This window comes from Nerophis lumbriciformis, linkage group LG09 (genome assembly GCF_033978685.3).
Source record: "Nerophis lumbriciformis linkage group LG09, RoL_Nlum_v2.1, whole genome shotgun sequence".
NCBI classification, from domain to species: Eukaryota; Metazoa; Chordata; class Actinopteri; order Syngnathiformes; family Syngnathidae; genus Nerophis; species Nerophis lumbriciformis.
In genome coordinates, this window is record NC_084556.2 from 43,927,965 (window position 1) to 43,941,915 (window position 13,951).

The 13,951-nt window shown below is 37.4% G+C and overlaps 1 protein-coding gene across 1 annotated transcript in view; it reads left to right on the plus strand.

Moving 5' to 3' along the window:
- The window catches only part of spns2 (SPNS lysolipid transporter 2, sphingosine-1-phosphate), a 135,343-nt gene that overhangs the window by 73,085 nt on the left and 48,307 nt on the right, over positions 1-13,951 (plus strand). Inside the window, exons 3-5 of the mRNA XM_061963116.1 lie at positions 1,275-1,411; positions 4,189-4,340; positions 6,907-6,973. Coding sequence (XP_061819100.1) covers positions 1,275-1,411; positions 4,189-4,340; positions 6,907-6,973 — 356 coding nt within the window. The remainder of the gene's footprint in view (positions 1-1,274; positions 1,412-4,188; positions 4,341-6,906; positions 6,974-13,951) is intronic.

Below are 13,951 nucleotides of genomic sequence, written 5' to 3' on the forward strand. Positions count from 1 at the left end.
GGGGATTTGTCTGTTTGAAATAATAGGTTTTTGATGTACGTTAAACGTTCTGAAATCTCATCAGTGACCTTTTTTCATTGTTTCCACATCAATTCTGTTACAATTAGTTGAGGTCCTAAATTTACATTTATCACAATTTTGATTATTTCCTCATCTGTAAGAAACATTGAGTTGCGATTTCTGACTATGGTGTCATTCAAGTCTTCAACTGACACTGGATCTGTTGAATAAAAACATAACCTATCACAGTGAAACACATACTGTAAATATAAATGCAAATAAAAGCATGTCATCAAACATTTGTTTTCAAACATTATCTTTATTTAACAAAATGTGCAAGTGATGGATTGTTTTCCTGTTGAGTTCAGCTATGTCACTTACCGCTTATGTTCACAGTCAGCCAGTCTGAAGGGCGTGGTCATAAGCGTGTTAAACTGTATACAGAAAGGGCTAATTGCAACCTGAGTAAAACTTATACTTTTCTCTGTGTTTGTCTATTATTATTACGTTTTTATATTATTATTACATGTAAAGGTGTACTGCACTAACACTACTTGTATAAACTGTACATTTATACATATGCACTCCGATACTACTTGTATAAAGTGTCAATTTATACAAGTACACACTAATACTACTCGTATTAATTGTTCATTTATATATGTATACACTAACACTACTTATTTTAACTATACATGTATACATGAACACACTAATAATACTTCTATAAAGTGTACATTTATACATATACACACTAATACTACTTGTATAAACTGTACATCTGTATGGGTTTATGAGGTAAACATTGTTATATTTTTGAACGAAAAAAATAATGATGATTGATTCATCAGCATTTAGGCACTAATTATGACAGCCCTGTTTGTGTGTGGAGTGTTGGGAGTGGGATGATTTGTTTCTTATATAACATACTCACACCCCACCCTTTTTTTTTTCTCCTTGACTTTTCTGATCCTCCTCCACATCTTTATGCTGACTATGTGAATAAAACAGCTGTCTTAAAGAGCGGCATGTTTGCCCCTTCTCCTTCCCAAAGATTCCATAGTCAGATTGAGAGGATTAAAAATGCAAAATGCTATGTCTGCGCTGACCTTGCTCATAAATATGAATAAATCCCAGAGAATGAGGCCTCTTTGCAGGGAGCAAGCAGTAAACACATTTAAAAGCACTTTGGGGACATAGACTTTGTAAGAAATGATTTATGGTCAGTGGTAAATCCTCCTACACTGTTCATCATTAATTCTTCCTCCTTTCAGTGTTCATCTGCAGCTTCATGGTGGCAGCTCCCATCTTTGGTTACCTTGGCGACCGCTTCAACAGAAAGACCATCTTGAGCTGTGGCATTTTCTTCTGGTCGACCGTAACGCTGCTGAGCTCCTTCATCAGCAAAGAGGTAAAGTGAGAGTGACACGCTGGAACAATGGCAGACATGTTTCTCTGTTACACAGCTGCTTCATTATTATAATATGTTGACGTTAAAACATGGACATGGAATTACACGCTTGAGACACTTTGACTTCCCTGAGGAGGCATTTTTCACATTTCTCTCTTTGACCTATATCCAGTTAACTAATGAAATCCTGGATCAATAAGTATTAACACATAGGCAAAGATATAAACATTTATGCATATATAAGCATCAACACATATAAGAATCAACACATATACAAGCATCAACACAGATATAACCATAGACAAAGATGTGAACAAAAACAAATATTAATAACAGAAAGAAACAACCCTTTTGTGTGAATGAGTGTAAATGGGGGAGGGAGGTTTTTTGGGTTGGTGCACTAATTGTAAGTGTATCTTGTGTTTTTTATGTTTATTTAATTAAAAAAAAACAAAAAAAAAAACCATACCGATAATTAAAAAAAACGATACCGATAATTTCCGATATTACATTTTAACGCATTTATTATCGGACATCTCTAGTATCAACCTATGTATACTGTAAGCAACAACCAATTTAACATCAACACATGCACAAATATCAACACACCTATAAGCATCAATACATGCATACACATCAACACATATATAAGCACCAACACAGCTATAAACATAGACAAAGATATAAACATCAATATATACAAAAGTTTGGACATACCTCCTCCTCATTCAATGCATTTTCTTTATTTTCATGACTATTTACATTGTAGATTGTCACTGAAGGCATCAAAACTATGAATGAACACACGTGGAGTTATGTACTTAACAAACAAAGGCGAAATAACTGAAAACATGTTTTATATTCTAGTTTCTTCAAAATAGCCACCCTTTGCTCGGATTACTTTTTCGCACACTCTTGGCATTCTCTCCATGAGCTTCAAGCACACCTGTGAAGTGAAAATCATTTCAGGTGACTACCTCTTGAAGCTCATCGAGAGAATGCCAAGAGTGTGGCTATTTTGAAGAAACTAGAATATAAAACATGTTTTCAGCTATTTCACCTTTTTTTGTTAAGTACATAACTCCACATGTGTTCATTCATAGTTTTGATGCCTTCTGTGACAATCTACAATTTAAATAGGCATGAAAATAAAGACAACACATTGAATGAGAAGGTGTGTCCAAACTTTTGGCCTGTACTGTATATACATCAACACTTATGAAAGCATCAACACAGATATAAGCATCAGCACATATACATTGTAAGGATTAACGCATAAAGAAATCAACACATGTGTAAACATCAACACAATAGTAATCATCCTCATTTTAAAAACATCCACACATCAACACACATATAAACATAAACACATGTATAAACATAAACACATATATAAACAGCAACACATATACAAACATCAATACATATATAAATATCAACAAATTTATAAACATCAACACATAAAAACATCAACATTAATATACCGTATTTTCCACACTATACGGCGCACCTAAAAACCTCAAATTTTCTCAAAAGCTGACAGTGTGCCTTATAATCCGGTGCGCCTTATATATGGACCAATATTGAGCCACAACAGGTCTCGCAACTACGGGATGCATAACGTAACCCCAGCCTCTACTGTAGCGTCTATTCTATGCGGTTTATAATGCAGTGCGCCTTATAATGCGGTGCGCCTTATATATGAACAAAGTTTTAAAATAGGCCATTCATTGAAGGTGCGCCTTATAATCCGGTGCACCTTATAGTGCGGAAAATACGGTAAACATCAACATGTAGTTGCAGTTGGTAGCATGACATGTTGTGCAGCACATAGTATGATGTGTTGTGCAGCATGTTGTATGACATGTTGTTGCAGCACGTAGTATGACGCGTTGTTGCGGCATGTAGCGTGACACGTTTTATCACGCAGCATGACTGCAGAGCAGCATCACACAGACATTTCAGCAGAAGCTGACAGCACAGAGATGTCCTCAGCATGCAGGACGTCCTTGTGTGTTCTGATGTCCTTGGGTCTTAGAGACAAGATGGCAGTCAGACGAATTATGGCTGCGATGAAATGAGAATTTTTAAAACCCTAAGGACGGGTGCTCAGCCTCTTTAGTGTCTTCAGGCACAGGGTCTTAATGTGCACAATTACAAACGCATGATGTCATCAAATGCTAATAAACACTTTAAAATGAAACCTCTGATTATGGATTCATGACAAGACGCTTGTGTGTCAAATTTGATCACACGCACACACACACACACACACACACACACACACACACACACACACACACACACTTTGTAGCATCCCGGAAGAGTTAGTGCTGCAAAGGGTTCTGGGTATTTGTTCTGTTGTGTTTATGTTGTGTTACGGTGCGGATGTTCTCCCGAAATGTGTTTGTCATTCTTGTTTGGTGTGGGTTCACAGTGTGGCGTATGTTTCTAACAGTGTCAAAGTTCTTTATACATATTTTGTAAAAAGACACACAGTTAGTACAATTGTGTATAAGCAAATGGAAAAAACTGTAATCCAGTGGCTAAAGTAGAAAGTAAACTAAACTAATAATTAATTAATATGTATATGCTAATAGTCATGCTTATTTTTCATCGAGAAGGGTGCAAGATTTTTAACGCATTTATCGGCCGATAATATCGGCAGGCCGATATTATCAGACATCTCTAATCACAATGTATTCATCCTCCTCCTAAGATATTGAATGTTGAATAAGGAAAGTCGCTGACACATCTGCTTGTGTTTCTCTCTGCAGTACTACTGGCTGTTTGTGCTCTCTAGGGGACTGGTGGGCATTGGTGAGTCCAGCTACTCCTCCATCTCTCCCACCATCATAGGAGATCTGTTCACTAACAACAAACGCACCATGATGCTGTCTGTCTTCTACCTGGCCATCCCGCTGGGAAGGTAAGCAGCGAAAATGTGTAGCAATGTTCTTCAGTAATTCAATTCAATATTGAAAAGTGTATAGTATAGAACGGAAATTATAAGTTTATCACAAAGGTCAAAGTCATTTAATGCAGCCCCACAAGCACCTTTCACACAAAAACACATACCTGCCTGCATAGCTCATGTGAAGCAACATGCATGGTTCATGTTGAGAAACATGCGGAGCAACATATATACTGTAGCTCATTTGGAGCAACATGTATAGCTGATGTGGAGCAACATGCATAATAGACTATGTGGACCAACATACGTAGCTCATGTGGAACAACATGCTGAACTGGGTTCATGCGTAACAACGTGCGGAGCAACATTTGCGAAAATATGCGGAACAACATGTGGTGCAACATGTGGAGCTCATGCATGCTGCATCGAGCATCAAGAGGTATTAAAGGCCTACTGAAACCCACTACTACCGACCACGCAGTCTGATAGTTTATATATCAATGATGAAATTGCAACACATGCCACTTACTAAAGTGCAATTTTAAATTTCGCGCAAATATCCTGCTGAAAACGTCTCGGTATGATGACGTCTGCGCGTGACGTCACGGATTGTAGAGGAAATTTTGGGACAGCATGGTGGCCAGCTATTAAGTTGTCTGTTTTCATCGCAAAACTCCACAGTATTCTGGACAACTGTGTTGGTGAATCTTTTGCAATTTGTTCAATGAACAATGGAGACAGCAAAGAAGAAAGTTATAGGTGGGAAGTGGTGTATTGCGGCAGGTGTTGTGCCGGATAACGCACCCCCGCCGTAGAATGCACCCCCTGACTGTTGTGCCGGATAACACAGCCGGTGTTTCATTGTTTACATTCCCGAAAGATGACAGTCAAGCTTTACCATTGTCCTGTGGAGAACTGGGGCAACAGAGACTCTTACCAGGAGGACTTAGAGTTGGATAGCAGTCGCGGTACCGTGAGTACGCATGCAGCTGCGGCTTCCAAACATTTGATCGCTTGCCCGTACGTGCGTGCTGCTATGTGCATGTCACGTATGTAACTTTGGGGACTTTGGGGAAATATATGTGCTGTATGAACTTTGGGGAGGTGAACGGTACTTTGGGCTGTGGGATTGAGTGTGTCGTGCAGGTGTTTGAGTTGTATTGGCGGGTTGTATGGACGGGAGAGGGGAGGTGTTTCTTATGCGGGATTAATTTGTGGCATATTAAATATAAGCCTGGTTGTGTTGTGGCTAATAGAGTATATATATGTCTTGTGTTTATTTACTGTTTTAGTCATTCCCAGCTGAATATCAGGTCCCACCCGCCTCTCACAGCATCTTCCCTATCGGAATCGCTCCCACTGCCCTCTAGTCCTTCACTCTCACTTTCCTCATCCACGAATCTTTCATCCTCGCTCAAATTAATGGGGAAATCGTCGCTTTCTCGGTCCGAATCGCTCTTGCTGCTGGTGGCCATGATTGTAAACAATGTGCAGATGTGAGGAGCTCCACAACCTGTGACGTCACGCGCATACCGTCTTCTACGTCCGGTACAGGCAAGGCTTTTTTATCAGCGACCAAAAGTTGTGAACTTTATCGTCGATGTTCTCTACTAAATCCTTTCAGCAAAAATATGGCAATATCGCGAAATGATCAAGTATGACACATAGAATGGACCTGCTATCCCCGTTTAAATAAGAAAATCGCATTTCAGTAGGCCTTTAAGAAAACAGGAAATGCACAGAAACGACATTAAAACAAGAACATACAAAAGTAACAAAAAGTGGTGATTTGTTCCAAATACTTTCATGGAAAGCAGACTGTGAGAAGTCGATGTTTTTTTTTTTAATGTAATGTTGGACAACTGAAGGAAGGAAAAAGCAAAGTGACCTCTGAGTTCTTTTGTTATGACTTGCCAAAATGGTTCAGTGATGACAACACAAACAATAGAAGGTGTAAGAAATGTGTTCAGTAAAGTCCAGTCAAGCATCCTATTTGTCTTAAGGTTGTTTTGACCTTTTCAAGGAAATGACAACTTCAGGGCTAAAACGCACGCACATGGAATGGATGCACCTTTTTTTTTACTTCATCTTTCTTAACTGTACCTCACACACTGTAACAACTTTACTGTTTTATCTTGCCGGCTTACTATCATACAACTGTTTTATCATGACAAATTTATTATCATACAACTGTTTTATCATGACAACTTTATTATCATACAACTGTTTTATCATGACAACTTTACTATCACAACAACTGTTTTATCATGACAACTTTACTATCATACAACTGTTTTATCATGACAACTTTACTATCACAACAACTTTTACTATAAAACAACTTTATTATCATAATACATTTGCTACAATAAGAACTTTACTATCATAACAACTTTGCTGTAGTAGCATCTTTACTATCATAACATCTTTACTTTCATTAAAAAACTTTACTATCAGAACAACTTGACTGTAGTAACATCTTTATTACCCACAAACATGCAGTGTGTTAGTTGTTTGCAGAAAATGTGTGTTGTCACTGTTGTTGTGTATCTAATCTGCAGTTGTGCTGTTTTTCCTGCAGCGGATTGGGTTACATCCTGGGTTCCGGTGCCAAGGTAGCTGCTGGAGACTGGCACTGGGCACTGAGGGTTAGTGAGCGTGCACACACACACACACACACACACACACACACACACACACACACACACACACACACACACACACACACACACACACACACACACACACACACACACAAACAAACACAAAGACTTAGAGGCCCTCCTGCAGGGCAGTGGTCCAGTCCATCATGGATCCTGGTTCAGAAGGGTCATTTTTGGCAGAAGCACCAAGAGGACACTCATGGTAGAATTGCAATGAAGTGACAGTGCAAATAGAGCTGAAGGCTGGACTACTTACACACACACGCGCACACACACACGCACACACACACACACACACACACACACACACAAACACCGGCCTCCAGCGTCCTTTCGAAAACTTTTCACCTCTGGTAACGTAATCTAACATGATGGAAAATGTCTTCTTTTTACCCGTCAGCTAAATAAAAAGACTTTGTTGTGTAAAGCTGAATGTAGTTTAATTTCAACAGCACACAGTGCTCCCTCTTCCAAATTAATTCACTTTATAAAGTCAATTATTAATATTCTTATGTCCATTTTCTTTAGCTTTTCCCACATTCACAAGAAACATAAATGTAAACTATCCTTTAAATTTACATTTAGGGTGTGATCTACTAAATATTGTTACCGGTATTTATTAAAACACACACAAACTTGATAGCAGACAAAGCTGATCTACTAAACTCGTGCATTGCGTCTCTTAAATGATCAAAATAGTCCACAATCTATTAAGTGTTTGTCTTCATGTACGGTATATGCACAATAGGCAGTATGCTGATTATTATGACACACCATACTGGGAAGAGGAGATGCAAATATATTCATTCAGTGCTCGCAATGTGATTTATCAAACCTGAAACACTTTTTGAGTCTACATCTATCACCTTTGGAAGCTTCATGCAAATGGACACAGTTATGCACACGTGGATGCGACGTGGTTAGAAGATAAACAGAGAATATTCAGTGTTTGTGAGGACAAGCAACATATTTCTGTCACAAGTATTAGACATATGGTCTGTCCAACAATTACATCTTTAAGCTACTGGATGACTTAAAGCAGGGGTCGGGAACCTTTTTGACTGAGAGAGCCATGAAAGCCAAATATTATAAAATGTATTTCCGTGAGAGCCATATAATATTTTTTAACACTGAATACAACTAAATGCGTGCATTTTTAAGTAAGACCAACACTTTTAGAGTATAATAAGTTTATTCTTCTTTTTAATAACATTGTTATTCTGAAGCTAACCAATAATGAATAAAATAGTTCTTACCATTAATGCGACTTCTAAAACAGTTGCGGTAGGAAACAGATGGATGGATTAAAATGCATGAGAATGCTTTATATGTTGAATGTTATTTTTAACAATGTGATTACCAGCGGAATTATTCATTACTTATCGCTGTGTTTTTCAACCACTGTGCCGCGGCACACTAGTGTGCCGTGAGATACAGTCTGGTGTGTCGTGGGAGATTATGTATTTTCACCTAATTGGGTTGAAAATATTTTTTGCAAACCAGTAACTATGATTAAAAAATGTGCCATTGTGGAGTGTCTGTGCTGTCTAGAGCTCGGCAGAGTAACCGTGTAATACTCTTCCATATCAGTAGGTGGCAGCAGGTAGCTAATTGCTTTGTAGTTGTCGGGAACATGGTTTGTCGTGATCACAATATGCGGGAGGCAGCATGTAGGCAAAAAGGTATCCAACACTTAAAATAAACAAAAGGCGAGTGCCGCTAAGAAAAGGCATTGAAGCAAAACGAAACTAAAACTGAACTGGCTGCAAAGTAAACAAAAACAGAATGCTGGACGACAGCAAAGACTAACAGCATGTGGAGCAGACGGCGTCCACAAAGTACATCCGTACATGGCATGACAATCAACAATGTCCCCTCAAAGAAGGAGTGCGTCCGCACAACTTAAATAGTCTTGATTGCGAAAACAAAGCAAGTGCGCAGAATAGCATTCAAGGAAGACATGAAACTGCGACAGGAAAATACCAGCAAAAGAGGAAAAGCCACCAAAATAGGAGCGCAAGACACACAGGAAAACACCAAAAAACTCAAAATAAGTTACGGCGTGATGAGACAGGTCGTGACAGTACACCTACATTGACACAAGAGCTATAGTGATGCATGCTTGGTTATGGTTTGAATTCATATCCAACAATTGCGAGAACGACTTTTTATTGTCAATATCGGCTACTGAATTTCATTTTTTTATGTTTTCTGCTGGTGGTGTGCCTCAGAATTTTTTCAATGAAAAAAATGTGCCTTGGCTCAGAAAAGGTTGAAAAACACTGACTTATCGTGTTAAGCAATGTCAGCTAAGATTTATCTGAGAGCCAGATGCGGTCATCAAAAGAGCCACATCTGGCTCTAGAGCCCATAGGTTCCCTACCCCTGACTTAAGGGCTGATTTGGAGTCAGCAGACCACAAAATCATGTTTCCTGGCGGGTTTTTTTTTTTTTTTTTTTTTTTAATGCTGTTCATTATTTTCACATTGATATATGTTGTTAACATAGCTCCTTTGAAAAAACCTGCAACATGCATTCTTTTGTTGCTGGATCATTCCAGACCAGCCATCACAATAGTCTGCACCAGTTATTAATTGTACACTAAGTTTAGTAGATCACCTGCAACACATCCACTAATAGTACACACAGTTTTATACTTTGTACACACTATTTAGTACTTGGTATTTGAATATTAGTAGATGACATACTAAGGGCCTGATCTACTAAAGGTTTGTGTGTACTAAAACACGCGCAAACTTGATAGCACATGCAAAGCTAATTTATTAAACACGTGCATTGATGATTGCTTCGTTTATTAAGCAGAATAAGGAGCGCAATCTATATAACATGTCTTCATAAATATACAGAATATATGATGATCATCAGATTGCTCACAATACTGGGAGGAGATGATGCAAATATAATTATTCTGCACACACAGTGTGATTTATCAAAAATAAAACTAAACTGCAAATGCTACTTGCGTTTTTTTAGCACGTCTGAAAAGTATGTGCAAACTGACACAGTTACACATGGCCTTATGAGAAAGGAGGCAATTGCGCGGCAGCTCCTTTCTATGGATGCTTGTCAATATATATGAACTGTCAAAAATAAAAGATATCAGACATATTGTCTATTCAGCATTATCATATTATAATTGTATAGCTGCTGGGTGACCAAAGGGGCTAATTATAGAAAAACACATTTAATTGGTGCGTTTTGTCATACTTTTTAATGACGTACATTTTTTCAGCGATCAGATATATTATTAATTTATCTCCTATGTGAAAAAAACTTCTTGCAATATGCATTTTCTTGCATATTTTTCAACATCCTCGCAGTCAGTGCCGTGGCCAGCTACCCCTTTAAGTGGTACATTTTTGCTGCATGTTTGAAAATATAGCAAAACGTGATAACATGAATGTGCAGTAAAGGATCGACTGTCTCTGTGGTGAAAGCCCTGTATAGTACACGCAAAATTATATTTTAAATAAGGTGGTCTGCACCATTTTTCAATTGTATACCACACGCAACACATCCACTACTAGCACTGATACATGCAATTTTATCATTTGCACAAGCTGTTTTTTTTTACCGCGTGGTATTTGGATCTGATTAGATCAGGACTTTACTGTTAGGACACTGTAAAGCTTTAAAGTAAGTCTAACATGCACATTTTGGGGATGTGGAAGGAAGTGCCGTATTTTTGGGACTATAAATACTGCACTTAAAATCCTTTCATTTTCTCAAAACTCGACAGTGCGCCATATAACCCGGTGCGCCTAATGTACGGAATAATTTTTGGTTGCACTGACCGACATCGAAGCTATTTTATTTGGTACATGGTGAAATGATAAGTCTGACCAGTAGATGGCAGTCACACATAAGAGATACCTGTAGTCTGCAATATGACTCAAGTAAACAACACCAAAATGTTATATGTTCCATTGAAAATATAGAACATTACAAATCAAAATGTTATACTATCAAAATGTTTCAGTACGACTTTGGTAAGCTATGAAGCCATACCATTTGACGGATTGCACTGAGCTTCAACATACAAGTATTATTATGGTGTGTGTATAATGTAAGATATCATTTGGCGTTTTGTTTTGCAATATTGTAAAAAGCAACTTTTCTTACCCTCTGGTACCTGCTGATCTATATTTGTGATCTGCATAAGTCTTGAAAATGTGCGCGCAACCGCCATTTTAGCTTGTAAACTCGCCATGACACATTTACGGCGTTGTTGTTGCACTGGTGAGCCACGGATGAGGAGATGCTGCTCTGTTATTGATTGAAGTAAAGTCTGAATGTCACTAAAACAGTTAGCGCCATCTTTTGACACCTCTTCCACTCCCGTCCTTGCACGCTACACCGCTACAACAAAAATGACGGAGAAAAGACGCTGCCGAAGGTGAGCCACGTAAATAAGACCGCCCACAAAACGGCGCATCCTGAAGCGACTGTCAGAAAGCGACTTAAAGATGATCTGTAAAACATCATCTATGCAACATTTTGACCAAAGAACCACCATTATATGTTATGTAGAACACAAGCAAGTGTTTTCAATTTAGAAAAAAATAAAAAATAATATGACTCCTTTAATGCGCCTTTTGTATGAAAATAGACCTGACTAGACCCGCTCATCGGCAGTGCGCCTTATAATCCGGTGCGCCCTATGGTCCGGAAAATACGGTATTTAACTTTTTGTTAGCCTGCTGCATGTTGAAAAAATACAATCAAGAAAACACAACATAATTTAAAAAAAAACATTAAATTAAAAAACATAATATAACAATAAAATTTATGTTTAGTGTGCATACACATATTAAAGATATTGAATGCAGGCGTAAAACCCACTTTCTTACTGTCGCTTAAATGAAAGTTTGTCACTTTTAAAACCAGAGCAACGCAATGTAAGGTCAAACAAGAATCACTGACTTCAAGGTCAGCTTTTAAAACCAAAACAATTTAAGGCTGACATTCCTCGTAACGAAGCAACTAGCACCCGGAAAATAAACGTTGGGTTCCTGAATGTGACAGAGAGTTGGCTAGAAAACAGGAAGTCAATTCCTACTTGTCGCATTGGAACATTTAAAACATAACAATAAAGTCACATTCCAGCAAAACAATTCATCAGCTTGCGCATGCAGAAGAAAACAATTATGAAGACATGAAACCTCATTTCTGTTCCTGCTTTCCAGATTATCACTTCCGCTTGTTTTTGCCCATCAAGTTCCTGCTCGCATTCTCGCTCTGACCAAAGGTGCTCGACCAAAAGGAGCTGCTAATACTGTATGTGGAAAGTCCAAGCACCTATACGTACAGGAAGTGTCTAATGGGCCCTGTGAGAGTCAGGGGTTAAAGGTCATGGCTGTGCTGTGCCTTTCTGAATAATGATGAAGGAACTTAAGCGTAAACAAAGAATTTCATGTCACAAACTTGTATATGAACCATTTGAATTAATCACTGCCATTCGATTGTGGTAACTTTCAAAATAAACTTAAATGTTATGTCTTTTTCCAACTCTAAATATAATAGTACACATTTTCAAACTATTAAAATGTGTGTTGTGTCATCTCAGACAACTTTATTTTTTATTTTTTAACAAGATGTCTAAGATGAAGACTTATTTGAATAACAGGACTAAAAATAAAAAGAGTGAGTTTTTTTTAATCGTATAATTATAAATACATGAAATATGAAATTTTTGCTAATAGCATATTGACTCTAAACACATTACAGTGATTCAACAAAAAAATTGCATTAAAAATAAATTATGTCGGTAACAGGACTGTGTTGCGATTTGAACCCCTAGTTATAGTGTAAATATGATAGAATATTCATAAACAAATAAACTTGCTCTTGTTCTTCATGGCCTGCAGAGGATGCAAATGATGCAACTTCCTGTGGCGTGTGGAATATTACACACTTTTCAGAAGGGGTAACAGGACTGAGTCAAAACCCACAAAACACCACTTAAGTGTACATTTAAACTATATTGTTGCATTTTAAAGAAAGTAAAGTTAAAGTTTAATTTAGGAAGTGGGAACAAATGCTATTTCTCCAGTGTTCATAGTAGTTTGAATTAATATTAAACATGCAATTAGATCAACGTGCGGTACACTTTAATTAAAAAATATATACTTTACAGTCGATTTCATCCTGCTTTTCTACGTCCCTTTTTTAAAAATGGTGACACAAATGCTATTGATGGCACAAGCATACTGATTAATATAATAAACTAAAATCTATTGATTGTAATGCATTTTAAAAAATGAGAAGTGTTTTGTGTATGAGGACAGAACATCATTACTGTACATTTAAATCTCTCCCGTCAAGAAAAAGGAAATATTCAATATGTGTGATCCTCACACATTAAGACCCTCATCTGCTTCACAAAGCCAAGAGAAACTCGCTTCATACTTTTTATTGCACACGCTTAATGCTGTTCATAAGCTACAAATGTAATATACAAAATATGCTGTGGAAGATGAAATTGCTTTGTGAGATATTGCCAGTTGATCAAATGTGTGTTTCGTTCATAAACATAAACCTTCAGATAATAAATGAACATAACAGTACATTGCTGTACTGCAAAATATTTTCTGTACAATCAACAACAAAGTACATTCAGTTGAGTATTTAGGACCAGCAGAGAAAAGAGAATAGAGAATAAATAAAAAATGGATTAGAAATAGAAAAAAATGTGTACATGATACAGCAGTAGCTGATAAATATATCATGAATAGAATAAAGTTAAGAAGTTATATTCATGATAAGCAGTTTTGAATGTACAGAGAATCCCAAAAATTAATAAAATTTGACAATTTTGTAGTTTTTTTAAAGCGTTGAGTAATTATTATGTCTGACCCACAAATAGTCACTATTTTATTTGTTCTTAGATTTCAAAATGTTTCTATCTCCCTGGAGACAATATTTTGCGGCAATGTAAATTGT